This window comes from Podarcis gaigeae, assembly GCF_964106915.1.
Source record: "Podarcis gaigeae genome assembly, chromosome: 6".
Lineage (NCBI taxonomy): Eukaryota > Metazoa > Chordata > Lepidosauria > Squamata > Lacertidae > Podarcis > Podarcis gaigeae.
In genome coordinates, this window is record NC_139682.1 from 60395300 (window position 1) to 60409370 (window position 14071).

Sequence of the window (14071 nt, forward strand, 5' to 3'; positions counted from 1 at the left end):
ATTTCTGATGCTGCAGATTTTCTGAAGCTGTTCAGATGTGGACCTGAGTAGTTCCTTGCACTAGAGACCACTGGGAATCCCATATAGGACCAGATATTTAAAAAATTGAAATATTGAATGCATTTCTGATTGCATATTACCCAACATGCCAAAAAGTTCTTCCAGCACATATACTTCTTGTTACTACTTAGACGGATCTGTGAATCGCAGACCAAATGTGAGGATATTTGTGGCAGCATGTGCATTTAAACACCCCCTTTATTTTGAAGCTTACATTTTCTTTCAATTGTAAGGCTGAAAGTTTGTTGAAAAGATAGTTTAGCTGCTATTCGAACACAATCCAAAATATTTTACCCTCACACCCGGAGTGGTGGAAATAGGGAGGGTGAAGTTTAAAATGCTACCACAGTAGAACCACAGCCTATGGACTTTTTTTTTCTGTGAGACATTATGAATTTGTTGTGAATCCAGTAAATGCACATGCTCTTTAATGCCTTTGAAATGCAAACAAATAATAATCAAGGGTGGTTGCATGCTTGGGGGAGAGGGAGGCAGACTTCTGACATTGTAAACAGTGTACTGGGGCATCTTATTCCGGAAAAAAAAGTCAGTTGGTAGTCAGTTGAGTGTTGAACATCTCTGCAAATGATTTTTTAGTGTCCAGTTTGGCCAGCAAAGAGTTAATCAGCTTTCCATTGTGTCAGACATGAGTGGTGCCTCCAGGAGTCATATTGACACCCCCAGCGCAGGGTAACTCTATTCCTTTATTGACATGTTGCTCCTCAAGAACACAACAGCACTGTCTGCAAATCATTGCTAAAATCATCTTTAAAAAAAAAAAAAAGTTTGAAAGCCTTAAGGCTTAGACAAAGGCACAAGAGCTGCAGTGCGCAGTTCAAAACTCCAGAGTCAGCAACTTCTATTGATTAAAAACTAACCTTTAAAGTAACTCTCAGAGTGTGTGGTTAGCATTTAAATTTAAACATGTCATGAGTTGATTTGTGTTACTGAATACCAACTCTGAAGGAGTTACATTCACATCAGATTTTTTTTCCCTAATTCCCTTAAGCAGCTAAAGTATTTCATGAAATGTCAGCAGGGCAGGAGAGTGGGAGAGAGGTGTTTATGGGGAGAGGGTGCGACTGGCATGAGCCTCGTATAAGTTTTCTTTCCCATGCAAATATTCAACTCTTTCTCTCCCCCTATCCCACCCCAGTTAAAAAAAAAAAGTGTGGGGAGTGCAACACAATAATTAGCCCTTTGTCTAACTTTCCCAAGTGCCAGAGAGAGGCTGATTAATTAAATATACAACAGCATTGGGTTTTGGAGTGGGGGTCTCGCTTGCTGGGTAGGTCATAAATTAGGCTGAATAAATACTTCAATGTGTTTGCAGTGGCCCTGCTACGTCAGAGCCACTGGAAGGTTGGTGGGAGGAGAGCAGAGTGTTTCTTGCTAATGATAGTCACGTCTGGGTCTGTCTGGTTGCTCGTAGCAACCAGACATGATGTAACACCAGGATGAACTTGAACTTGGGGGACTTGAAAAGGGAACAATAGACCAGAGCAATCAATAAAGCCTATTTCAGTGAAGGATTACAGAGCTGCTCTGGGGTAACCTTGTCTGCAAGGCACACACTGAATAGTAAGATGGGTGAAGAAACTTCCCCACCCACCCACCCCGTTTTGAGAGGAGTTCAGAAGCACTGCAGATTCCATCCCCCCCCCCCCAAAAAAAAACCTGTGCAGTGAGTGGCAAAGGAAAGAAGTGGCATGGAAAAGTGCACCCCCTGCTGTCCAAAATGTGCACTGAGTATTATTAAAAGAAATACCATGCACAAGCTGCATTCTGAAAAAAATGCAAACAGTTTCAAGCGTTTTACTGCATGTCCCAAAGTGAAACAGACCATCTAGGCATCCAGACTGTCTGAATCAAATCTCTGTAATTTTGGGATGGTTACTAACTGACAGTTAACATCAACCAGAAGAACAGCAGCAACAACAAAATGCTATAAATTAAGACCTAGACATTGTTCTTGATCACTACTTTAAAAATTAGTTCAGCCTAACACTTCTTATTTGCCTCTGTCAGTTGCATACTTTACATGGGACTTGTTTCAATAAATCAGTAAATCTGTAACACGAATGCTACTTTTAATGCTTTTAAAATAACAGTCATGTTAGGTGTGTTACCAAGTTGGATTGGAAGCCTTTATCAACTTGATAGGCAGGTCCTGGTGATAGCTTCTCTAACAACTAGGGACAAATGGTCTTTCTCTCAATTTAAAACATGTGACTTCTTGCTAGCTACTCCTAGAATCATGATTCTAAACTTGGGTGCTGTGCAGGGTAATGTTTCGCACCATCCAGGTTTTACTGTTCTGTACTAACACTTAAAGGTAAAGGTAAAGGGACCCCTGACGGTTAGGTCCAGTCGCGGACAGCTCTGGGGTTGCGGTGCTCATCTCACTTTACTGGCCGAGGGAGCCGGCGTACAGCTTCCGGGTCATGTGGCCAGCATGACTAAGCCGCTTCTGGCGAACCAGAGCAGCGCACGGAAACACCGTTTATCTTCCCGCCGGAACAGTACCTATTTACATATTTGCAATTCGTGCTTTCAAACTGCTAGGTTGGCAGGAACAGGGACCGAGCAATGGGAGCTCAGTTGTCGCAGGGATTCGAACCGCCAACCTTCTGAACAGCAAGACCTAGGCTCTGGTTTTAACGTGAGAGCAAATTTTATTGAAATGAATACAAGAAGTCGTCAGTATATATAGAATTTATATGTTTGAATCAGTGCACTATTAGTAAACACTCATCTTAGTGGCCCTAATGACAACTCTTTACTCAGTTGTGTAAATAATGTACCATTCTTTACTCACTTGAGTAATTTTATCAAAGCCAATCTATATTAATCTGGTGAATAGCACTGCTTATAAAATAATGAGCCTAGGCACCTTAACCTTCAGGAAAACCTTTTGAACAAAAGTTACATATAAAAACTATTTCATTTAATTACTATCAGTCTAGCTCTGACTCATGAAATCAGAAAAGAAAGATGGTGAAAGTGTGTGTGTGTGTGTGTGTGTGTGTGTGTGAGAGAGAGAGAGAGAGAGAGAGAGAGAGAGAGAGAGAGAGATGAAAAAAGACCAAAGAATTAGCCAGTGGGGTGAAAAAGGAAACTAGTCATCTGAATTGACTGTGTTTCTCTTGCCAACTTATTTTTAAATAAAGCAATATTTATTTAACTTGCCTCCGTGACATACTGCCAAAGCTAAAAATCATGTAATCTTAAAGCCAGCAGGATTTTTGCTTTTCTTTGTTAATATGCAATTTAAATATTAATAATACTGGGTATTTTGGTGTAAGCTCATTTTGTCTGAGAAATGACAGGGACAGTAAAAGCACCACTTTGATTTGTGTCACCTAGCTGAATTTTTTTTATTTATTATGTCACTCATAAAATCCAGTGATGCAAGGGCAATGTGTTTTGTTTCTGTCAAAGAAAGAAAGAAAGAAAGGTGCAAATTATTAAAGCTGGACAGCCAGAAAATCTTTACATATAGTGGATGCGGTGTTAGACTTCAGTGATCCTGGCCTAATCACGGCCTAGCCTACCTCACAGGGTTGTTGTGAACAGTGCTTTTTCTTGCGAGGGACGCAGGGGTACGCACACCCCTAAACATTTTGTGAATGTAAGTTTGGCCTCATTGAGGGGCAGTATTTCAGTAGGAGATAAGGATAGGAAAATGAGAGTACCCATAAACATTTTTTAAGGGAAAAAAGAACTGGTTGTAAAGACAAAATGGAAAGGCTCTGTGTAAGCCACTCAGAACTCCATAGAAGAATGAGAGGATACTATTGTAATAGGTAATGGTAACAATATTAAAAAACAGAATCAAAAGTTAGTTTCAAGCATTACACCAGCGTGATTCCGCCCCACTCCTCCTCCGCACCAGTGCCAATTCCCACTAAGTACACACAGCAATGGCACTGAGATGTTCTTCACAGTTGGGCTGACTTCTGAGACAAAAAGTGAACACAAGCCTGCTTCCATATGTAAGAAGTTTTGGCAACCAAATGAGCACATGGATGTTTGAATCATGGTATTTGAAAGATCGTGGAGGGATGGCTTAAACGGATAACAGAAGTCACAGTTGCGTATAACTGAACTCATGGTGGCCTTTAGTGTTTTGCCTGCTTGTTCAGCTGACAGTAACAAGACTTTATCTAGTTATTTTACACTACCAGGGTTCAAAATCAAATAACTTTTTATTGGGTTTTGATTCTTCTCGCGCCTTCATTGATTTGGTGGCTTTTGTGAGGTAAACCATCAGGCCTGAAGAACACAAAATGTATTGTTGTGAGTTTGGGGGTGGGGGCTTAGCCATATGCCTGAGGTCCTTCTAAAGCCTGGCTAGTAGTTAGAAAGACAATGGCCAGAGCTGAGGTATATAAAAGCAGGAGGATGCTGGATGGGAATCCCGAGAGACAGAACCATGCTTGATTTCTGCTGGAATCCAAGGCTGTGGCTATGGGAGACCCTCTTGGGGTGTTAATGGTATGAGTCACCTCCATCGTAGGTTCAGGTTGTACTGTATATATGTTGTAAATAAACCATACATCGTAAAGGCACCACAACTCTACTGTCCATCATTCTGAGGTAACCAAAACCCTGAGTAAGCACCTGGAACCCGATCACACCGCTCCGAGATTGGGGTGGTGTGCAACAGTATTCTGAATCTATTGGAAATAAAACAATTCACCTTTCCAACCCCTTTTCTGCTGTGGTTCACCTCCGTCTGACATGACAGACATCTATGCCCATTGCTTTGTATTTTATGGAGTGCTATGATACGTTTTAGTTTAATTTCATGGAAGACAGCTTTTATCCAGGTTTAACCTTTATTTACAAACATAGACTTGGCCAGAGAGAGAAGTATCAGCACTTTTGCTGATCCAATTGCCTCTTATTTCAGGGTTCATCTGCTGTGTTCCTCATAGCAACTGACAGTGATGTTGGTTATCCATTTTACATGTTATAGCCACAATTCAGAACTGACAATAGAAAGGCAGCCTTGACGTGGCAATTTTAAAACATAGATCTTAGCCTTTTTCCATTTTAGCAATTGGACCTTCGTGTATATGGCACAATATTTTCACATGATCCGAGATTGATACAGCAAAAAACAACAACACCATTTTCCAAGTCTCAGGAGAATCCAACTGTGTTTGAACACATATGAATGGAATCCAGGGGTGTGGTTCAGTTGTGGGAAATGTATAGGTAAACTAAGTTTAGCCACAACCTTCAGATTACTTTAATCCAAGATGGTCTTCTTAATGGTTTCATGGAATGTGTAGCTCATAATACTCATTGTATTGCCAGAATTTCTAAAGTTCCAAGCAGCTCCTGAAATCTTTATGTGGCAGAAAGCCACACGCTTCTTGTACTGCTGCTTTATCCTCCCTCCTCAACTGCTTAAACCTACTTTTGGGCTCCCTACAGCAGTGGTTTTCAACCAGTTTGCAGTGGCACCCTGGGGTGCCTTGAATGATGGTCAGGGGTGACATGGGCAACACTGCCCTCTGTCCCTCTTTCCTTCTTCCTCTGATTCCCTCTCACGGCTCTGCCTCCCAAAGGCTTGCACAGCTGTTTGTTGCAGCAGCTCTGGCTACAAGCTTCCTAGGCAAATGGTGCCTCTGGGGCTGACCAGGGGGTGCTTCCCAGGCCGCTGTGGGGCAGTGTGAAGAGGCACCTCTCTTTGGGGGCAGCTCAGAGACAAGGGGCAGCGGCAGCGGCTGCCCAGAGGACTCCCAAGGAGAGGCGGGAGGAGAGGAGACTAAGGGAACACTCCACAAGGGAAGGCGTTCAAAAAGCTGTGAGGGCCTGCCGGCTCTGCAGACAAGGGGTGACATAACTGGGCTCCTGAGCCCCATAGGGGTAGCATGGAAAGAAGGGAGTTGGTCAAGGGAGCCATGGACCCAAAGATGTTGAAAATCTCTGCCCTACAGGTTTATTATTTAAGTGACAGTTCATAGATAGAGCAGCATTCATGACAACTTGTGTCTCTTCCATATGTTCAAATATACACACATCAGTCACATCTGTGTAATGATTTGCAATTTTCTTATTTAGTGTTCAGTCATCTCCATGTAAAAAGAATAAGGAGAGGTGCAATGTCTTGTGATTTCACTGGTTTAGTACCTCGGCACAAGAAATAGCCAAATGTTAATTTCTAGGTTTCTTTACACATAGCCATGAACATGGGAGGGATTCTGCTGAAAGCATTGCATAAATACTAAAAATTAAAAAAAAATCTTTCCTTTCTTTTTTGTTTCCTTCTTGCAGTCCTGGTACCTGGGATAAAACTCACAGCTTCCCACCACCCACCAGACAGACCACCCGACCCCTTCCCAACTCTGTAACATGGAAGCAGCAGCAACACAGTGCAGTTACTTCGCATCCATGGAAGGGGAGATGAACAGATATTGACAGCAAGCAACTGCTCGCATTCAGAAACGGCAAAAGTTATGGTTGATTGACAAGGGCCGTAACATTGTTTGGGGGGGGGCGGGAGGAGGGGATTTTTTTAAAACAAAAGAACACCTTAGTGACCGATGTAATTTCTCATATGGTGCTGGAAATGTTTGGGCTTCATAATTTTTGAAGTGTTTCAACTGGTAGTGTAAGCATTAGGGACACTGGGTAGTAGAGCTAGCCTGCTGGCTGCTTACTGACTTGCTGTTATAACACTTTCCACATGGCGCCTAGCTGTTTTACAGTATTTTCACTGATTAATTTCCCATATAGGTGTGGGACTTCTTGAGAGATCATGAGGAACACACATACATGATAACTTTTGTAGTAGCTGAATTCTGCAATATAGAACTTACAGGACAGACATGGGGCATGTTTTTTTCTGTAACATATCAGGTGTTTTGTTTTGTTTTTAATTTTACAGTCGGCAGTTAGATACGTGACATGAATCATAAGAGCATTATCAACAGGTTGATTTCCACTCAAGTTGCAGAGAAATATAAAATATCAACCTACTGCTGTTCACATGAAAAAGAAAAAAAGGGTTTAAATGCTGCACTTACATGAAACATTTTTGATGATTTTCAACATGATATAAAATCCACACGGAAATGGGGAAGTTGGTCTGTTTTGATAGAAACTGACAGGAATCAATCAAAAAATCAAATTTTGAATTGAGAAAAGTGCAATTTCATTGGATAGCTAAATATCTTTGTAAGATAGAGATTGTTGAAAATTCTATTTTTGTTTTCCAAGTCCTACCACCCCAGGACTCTAAATTATCGGGGTAAAAAACAGCCTTGCAAGAAAAAAAAGGGGGAGCTATTTTTGCTTTTTATGTTTTTTATTGTTAAACTTGTATCCCTTTAAAACTGAAGGAAATTTAAAAAGAAATACAAAATTTAATGGTGCTTTTACCACAATATGTTATCTACATTAAATGCTAATTAATCATTTTCTGTTATCAAAGCACATAATTAAAATTAAATCATAATATCTGTTAATTTTATAAGCTAAAAGTCACTATAATAGATTATGCCAATTCTGATAAAATCGTATGTGTTTCCGGCAATATAGGGTATATCACTTCTCAAAATACTTTGGCCGCAACCAGACACGGAATTAGGTGTGCTTAAGCCCATTGAAACAAATGTCCTTAAGTATGCTTCACTCTGAGTTGGACTGTGGCCCTTGAGCTAATAAGAGAAAGCTGTCCAGAAAATAAAACGCCTTTGTGTCCCTGAACTGGCGTTGGGTTTTTTCTGAACTGCAAAGGCAACAAAACAGAAGCAAAATGCTGATTCTACATCTTATACCAGTTCAAAGCAAGGACACTTGCTGAGAAGAAGAAAAAAAGTTTGGACCCAAAATGTCCTGATCTTATGTACAAAAAAAAGAAAAAGGAAAAAAAAAACAGGAAAAAAATGCAAGTGATTTTTTTCCCCTACCAGACAGCGGAGCACCCCTTTGCTTCCCATGCAACTTTAAGAAGGTTTCCTATATTATACATATATATACGTTCTGGTTGGCGAGTCTCGCTAATCAGAGAAATTCTCTGCATGTTCTAGTGTTAGTAACTAATTTTTATATAGTTAATGTAGGGTAAAGTAGAGTGCATTAAGACACAATATTGTAATCCCTAATCCAGGCACTTGCCTTTAAACTATGTTTGTTCGGCCCTTCAGAAGGGTTTCTACTACTGTCCTATACAATCAAGTAAACTGAATTTCTTGGGAAGACACTTTGCTCCTCATCTTTTCCCTGAAACTAATTTTTTGTTTTGTTTTGTTTTATTGATTTGCACGAAACAAAAACAAAAAAAAATTCCATATCAATGTGCCTTGCCCTGGATAGCGATTATTTGTGGAATTGTTGCACATGTTCCTATATTGAAAGGGGTTTTTTCCCTAGTCAAGCATTTGGAGACACTTTTTTGTAAATGTGACTTTTATGTCAGCCATTGTCAGTTTCAGCATCTTAGAATTCAGTAGGATGTTAGTTGTTCCACAGATAGCGGTAGTGTTTTCTTGTCCTGTACGGTCAGTGGCAGTGCTATTCTGAGATCTGTAGATGCTAGATTATCAGTATTTTTGATGTTGCTGCATTTTACATTTTATTTGGAGTCTTCCTTTTGTTTTGTTTTTTGTTTTTTTCCCAGATATATGAAAATATGCAATACCTGCTTATATCATGTAGAAGAAAAGCTTAGCAATTCTTAATTTTTCTTTAATTTTTTTTTATTTGACCAAAGTCGGTGCTGCACTTGACGCAGTGTATTTTAGGTGTTTGTCTTTGTACTTTTTTGTGATTTTTGAATGCACACGCAGGAAGGGCTCTTCTTAGAGAAGCAGTCAAACTGTGAAGCACTAAGCTGAACCCTGCTTCAAGCAATTTTTGTTTTACAACTGTTCCTTTCACAAGCAAGCCTTAAAAAAAAAAACCTCCCTTTTTCTTCAAATCCCACACCCATTTTTATTAGCAGATTGCAATCAATCCACATTCAATAAAAAGTATATAATGCCCATTTTTATATGCACGTTTTTAAAACTTCCAAGTTCTGAAAATTGTTTACTGGTTATTCTCTATTTAAGGAAAAAAATGTTTTGGATTTTCATATATGTCAAATAAGTGGTTGAGTAGTCATTTGCTCCGTTGTATTGTGTGATTGTTAGTGTTATGGTATCACATCCACTAGCCAGCATCCTTTGCCTTCCCTATAGCACTTAGCAGGGCATTACTTTATTAAAACATATGTGCACTAAAAAAAAATAAAAAAGAAAAAAATTAGCAGCTTTCAGTGCTTCACAGTGAAGGGAAAAAAAGCCTAGACAAACATTTTGTCAGAACCTTGCTATAAGCCAAGGTATAACCAGTAAATTGGTTGTATATACAACGAAATTGCACCCTTTTTTAAAAAAAACAAAAACAAAGCAAACTAAGCAATAGTTTGGGCAGTTAGTTGTTTTTAGTGAGCATGCCGTAGTCATGGCCGCAAAGAGAGAGAGAATCAAATCTGCCCACTCAGAAGCGATGTAATTTGTATGTTGTATAGTTTTATTGATTACACTGATTTATTCTACCCTATTTTATAATGCAGGACTTTTGTAATGTTGTTTAAATGAGGAAAATTTCTGTCAAATTAGCTTAGTGGAATTTCTGATTGTTCGTTATAAAGGCAGCATTCATAGAATTGCTTTTCCCCCCTCTGGGAACTGGATTTAAGTTGAAAACTTTCCTGTTTCCTTTTTGTATGTATTTAAATACAGTTATTTTTTTTTCCTCTCTCCTTATCTCAATAGTATAGCATATTCCTATGCTTGAGAAGTATAGGCTACTGAAGAACCATTGTAAATGGACATTGCAGATATGCTGTATTTTTGAAGGTGTTTTATCGTATTAAGTTTGAAGATGGTAAAGTTAGGGAATTCTGATCGGAATCTCATAAAACAAATTGTTTTAAAGGCTTTAAACATTAGGTAGGCGGTCAAGGGTGTTTACCAACAGGGGTTGTAAAGTATTAAAGACACTAAATTAAATTTTGGTTCATCTTATTATCATGCAGAAACACAGCAGTTCAGATCTGTTCAGGTGTGGAGAACAAACAGAGTTTTATTCCTCAAAGTAGAGCAGAGAATGGAGATCTGAGGAGAGACAACTGCATGGGGTGTGCAGTCTACAATAGAGAAATAATCCTGGGTCACACTTCAGAATCAGATTCACATGTCCATTCCCCATTTCAAAATTGCTTTTTATTCTTTGTGCAAACAACTTTTCTTTCTGATCCTTTCTTTTAAAACCGCCAGATACACAACACCGGCTGCCGCTCCCATTTTCCTCCTCAGTCCGCCCCCTGCAAAATAACACTGCTCTCTATGAATTGACTCCACTAGTAGTTTCCTATTCTTTTGACCACTTTTCAAAATAGGACTTTAGCTTGTTGTCATTCTGCACACCCCTGCAATAAAGTATTTATTAATCATGTTATATAGTGATATCTAACGTCAGTCACTGAGAGTATACCTTGGCTGTTTGGTGATCTCTCCCTCTTCTCTTAAGAGTTGAAAAGTGAAGGAATAGAACCTTTTTCCCCCACAGTATTCAGTCAGCCCACAGGAATATGTAAAATTCCTCTACCTAGTTTTCTTTCACAGTTTTCTTTTTGTTCCGTATATTTTGCAGCTTTGTAGTAACAGTGTTAACATTTACTGTACACATACATACATACACACACAAAACAAAAGACAAAAAAACAAGATACGTGGCATAAAACAGGTATTTTTCCTTGTGTGTTTTTTTCTTTTTAAACAAAATGTCACTTAATATTATACTTTACATTGTGTCTCTGGAAATATCTTTCTTTTTTAAAAAAATGATTTTACTTTGGTAGAAGGCCTCCATAGAACAAACATTGCAAACCACGACCGGCATGAAAATGTAAGGAGAGCTTCAATGGCACCTAAAAGAAACTCATCTTTCATGAGATCTATTGGGGGAGGTCTCATGAAGTGAACTCTGCCTACCAGGCAAGGTTTCCATTAAATCAAGCTTACAAAGCCAATTTTGTCTTGAAGTCAATGCATGTATTACTGTTTGACAGTAAAACCCGGCTATGCCACCATCAAGTCCAAGGCTGTGCAATAGTCTAATTAGTATCGAGTACATTTTCCTTTTATTTTTTCCAATAAAAAAGCAGTGGGATGAAAATTGCTTTGATATATAGCAGGTAACATTGAAGCTATTCCATAGCACTTAACTGTAGTGAATACTGTGTCACCAATTCTGAAATCAATTTAATGTTTAATGCAAATCCATTACATGGTGCTATTACAGGCTGGCAAAATGATTTACAAAAATGTGACAACTTGGGGCTCAATTCACTCTGCTTTCCAACAATGTAAATGCATAGCAGTGTTTATCTGCATGAGAACTATGCACTAATATAAATCTGAAAAAAGAAATATATCAACTTTGGTATCTAGTTTCCGTTTACTTCAATCCTTGCCTTTTTGGTCATTATTATAAATGCCAGCTTTAGGACAGAAAGAAATATAAGAAAACCAGCATAATACCTGATATATTAAAAATGTAGTGCCTGTGAAATCTGTATTATATTGCTCTTCTGAAGTAAGATTTTTTCTACACCAGTAGCCTTCGCTGTCTGTCAGAACCTTCTGATATAGGTGATGTAAAATAACCGTACAATATTAATGCATGCTATTCCATAATGCTTAGTGAGCTGTATGAATATTACTCAAAGTTATGTTAGTCTTTTTTTCTGACTTGGTTCTTGTCAGATAGGTTTAAAGATATTTCACTGAGAACACAAATTCTGTTTTTTCTCTCTCCTTGATTTTGGGTGTTTTCAGTATTTTGGATATATACATTTAACTTAAAATTCAGTATTATTTGTTGGGGGCAATTTTTTTATTAATAAGGGCAGGCATAGGGTTTGAAATCAGAAATCCATGCCTGGTGGTATTTTTTCCTTTGCTTAGAAGCATCCATAAGAACTCTTAAGAGCTTATCTCAGAAGAAAAATAAGACATCATTTCAATGTAAGGAACAATTCTCCAACTTGGAACTGACATTGAAAGTGGTTTCTTCGTTGACAGTGTTTAAACCAGGTACCCATGCTTGACCCTTCTTCACATCAGACCTCCTCATATTAAAACAAACTTTTAAGAACCTTTTTAAAAACCCAACCTCATGTGGCTATTTAGTTTCATGCACCGTTGCAATTTTTTCCTTCAAAAGTCTGTATAAACTTTGGGCCCGATTCATAAATAGTCACTAGGCATTAACATAGGATTTTGTTGTATGATTCTTACCCTAAATTTGAGGTCCCCCTCCTCTGTCCCCATGACAAGAACAAATTTTAGCATGTTATTGTTACCAAGAGTTCACCTGATTTCATGTCCATCAGGAGGCAGAACACCTTCAATATACACATCATTTGACAAGGGGAAGGATCCCTAGAAGATAATAAGTTGATGAGAGCATCCTTATTCTGCACTTTGCACAGATAAGGGATTTTTACTGTCCTGCTGAACAAAAAGATAATTCTCTTGGCCATAGCATAATCTGCTAGACTTTGTGCAGAGGTTTTGTACTTCATAATCTTTCCGAGTGCAAAGCAATGTTAGAGCGAATACTTCTAATTCAGTATTTCACTAGATTTCATGTACTCATTCCTGCATCCTGCATCCTCATTTACAGCAATGCCTCAAATCAGTGAACTCCCACCACTACCCCAAGATAGAAAGGATGAAGCCAGGAATCATCATGATCTGTAGTATAAATGCAAGAGCTTGGCAATTCCATATAGAGAAGGCATTCTACTAATCTGATCTTGGAGAGCACAAATATTGACTAGAGCAAAGTGTCTTGAGTGGACAGTCTCCCACCTGTACCTTCACTTTTGTTGCTACTGTAAGAAGGCAGGAAACTGATTTTGCAGCCACTTTGCAGGCTTGCAAAATGTGTTAGTGGGAACATTCAGCAAATGAGAATACCCACAATTGACCTGCTGTTGGCTTCTTTGCACAATTAGACAGTCACCGGCTCACTTGCTCAGTTCTGCCAATCAAAGTACTTATGGACACAGTGCAACTCGTTCCCACTGGAGGCAGTGATGGCCACCTACCTAGATGGCTTTAAAAGAGGATTAGACAAATTCATGGAGGAGGGGGCTATCAAAGGTCCATGATGACTATACTCTGATTCGGCATTTGGAGGCAGCAGTGCTTCTGAATACCAGTTGCTGGAAACCACAGGAGGGGAGAGGGCTCTTGCGCTTGAATCCGGCTTGTTGGTTTTCCATAGGCATCTGGTTAGCCACTGTGGGAACAGGATGCTGGACTAGATGGGCCATTGGGCTTGATCCAGCAGGCTCTTCTTCTGTTCAAATATTGAGAAATTCTTTTTCATTTTGGTGTAACAAAATGGACATGTGAGAGATCTGCTGCAAAATAACCTCAGCCCTGTGTTAATACCCCTGTGTCTCTACTTTTTTAATGAATCGGGTCCCTTGTGCCTCTAGTATCCTTGTATTGACTCTCAGAGTTATCATTTTAGTTTTATTATGTTCTGTGAAAATTTGCAATTGGTTGAGAATCACTGTGGGCATCCATTCTTTTTTCAACTAAATCTCTGCAGGTTTTTGAGCTGGTGTGGATTAGTTTAACTCTTGTATTCAACCATTAGTGCTACCACCCTCTCACATTACAATACGATTACTGGAAGCAAGTACTGCATTTCCTATGCAACGAAAAAGGAAAATAAAAAATTGCTAATGCTAACAAGACTTCTCATTCTTTACAGTGTGTATGCAAGTATCTTTTTGTATCTCTTAAACTCACTGTAGTGGGAGCACAGTTTTTAGGTGATGTAGTGAAACAAGACATGTTGAGATCATTGTATGACGGCTTGATATAGAACCCAGGATGCTCCACTGAAATTTACACTGGGTTACCTTGACCTAATGGTCAGGGGTGCCTTTACCGTTACCTTGTTGAAACACCATATATTAGTATTT

At 39.1% G+C, this 14071-nt stretch overlaps 1 protein-coding gene across 18 annotated transcripts in view; it reads left to right on the forward strand.

Annotated features, from left to right (window-relative positions):
• Positions 1-13838, forward strand: part of NFIA (nuclear factor I A) — a 412993-nt gene extending 399155 nt beyond the window's left edge. For all 18 annotated transcript variants that reach the window (XM_083742770.1, XM_083742775.1, XM_083742766.1 and 15 more), the window contains one exon: positions 6349-13838. In XM_083742770.1, coding sequence (XP_083598896.1) covers positions 6349-6425 — 77 coding nt within the window. In that variant the 3' untranslated portion in view covers positions 6426-13838. The remainder of the gene's footprint in view (positions 1-6348) is intronic.
• The last annotated feature ends 233 nt before the right edge of the window (positions 13839-14071 follow it).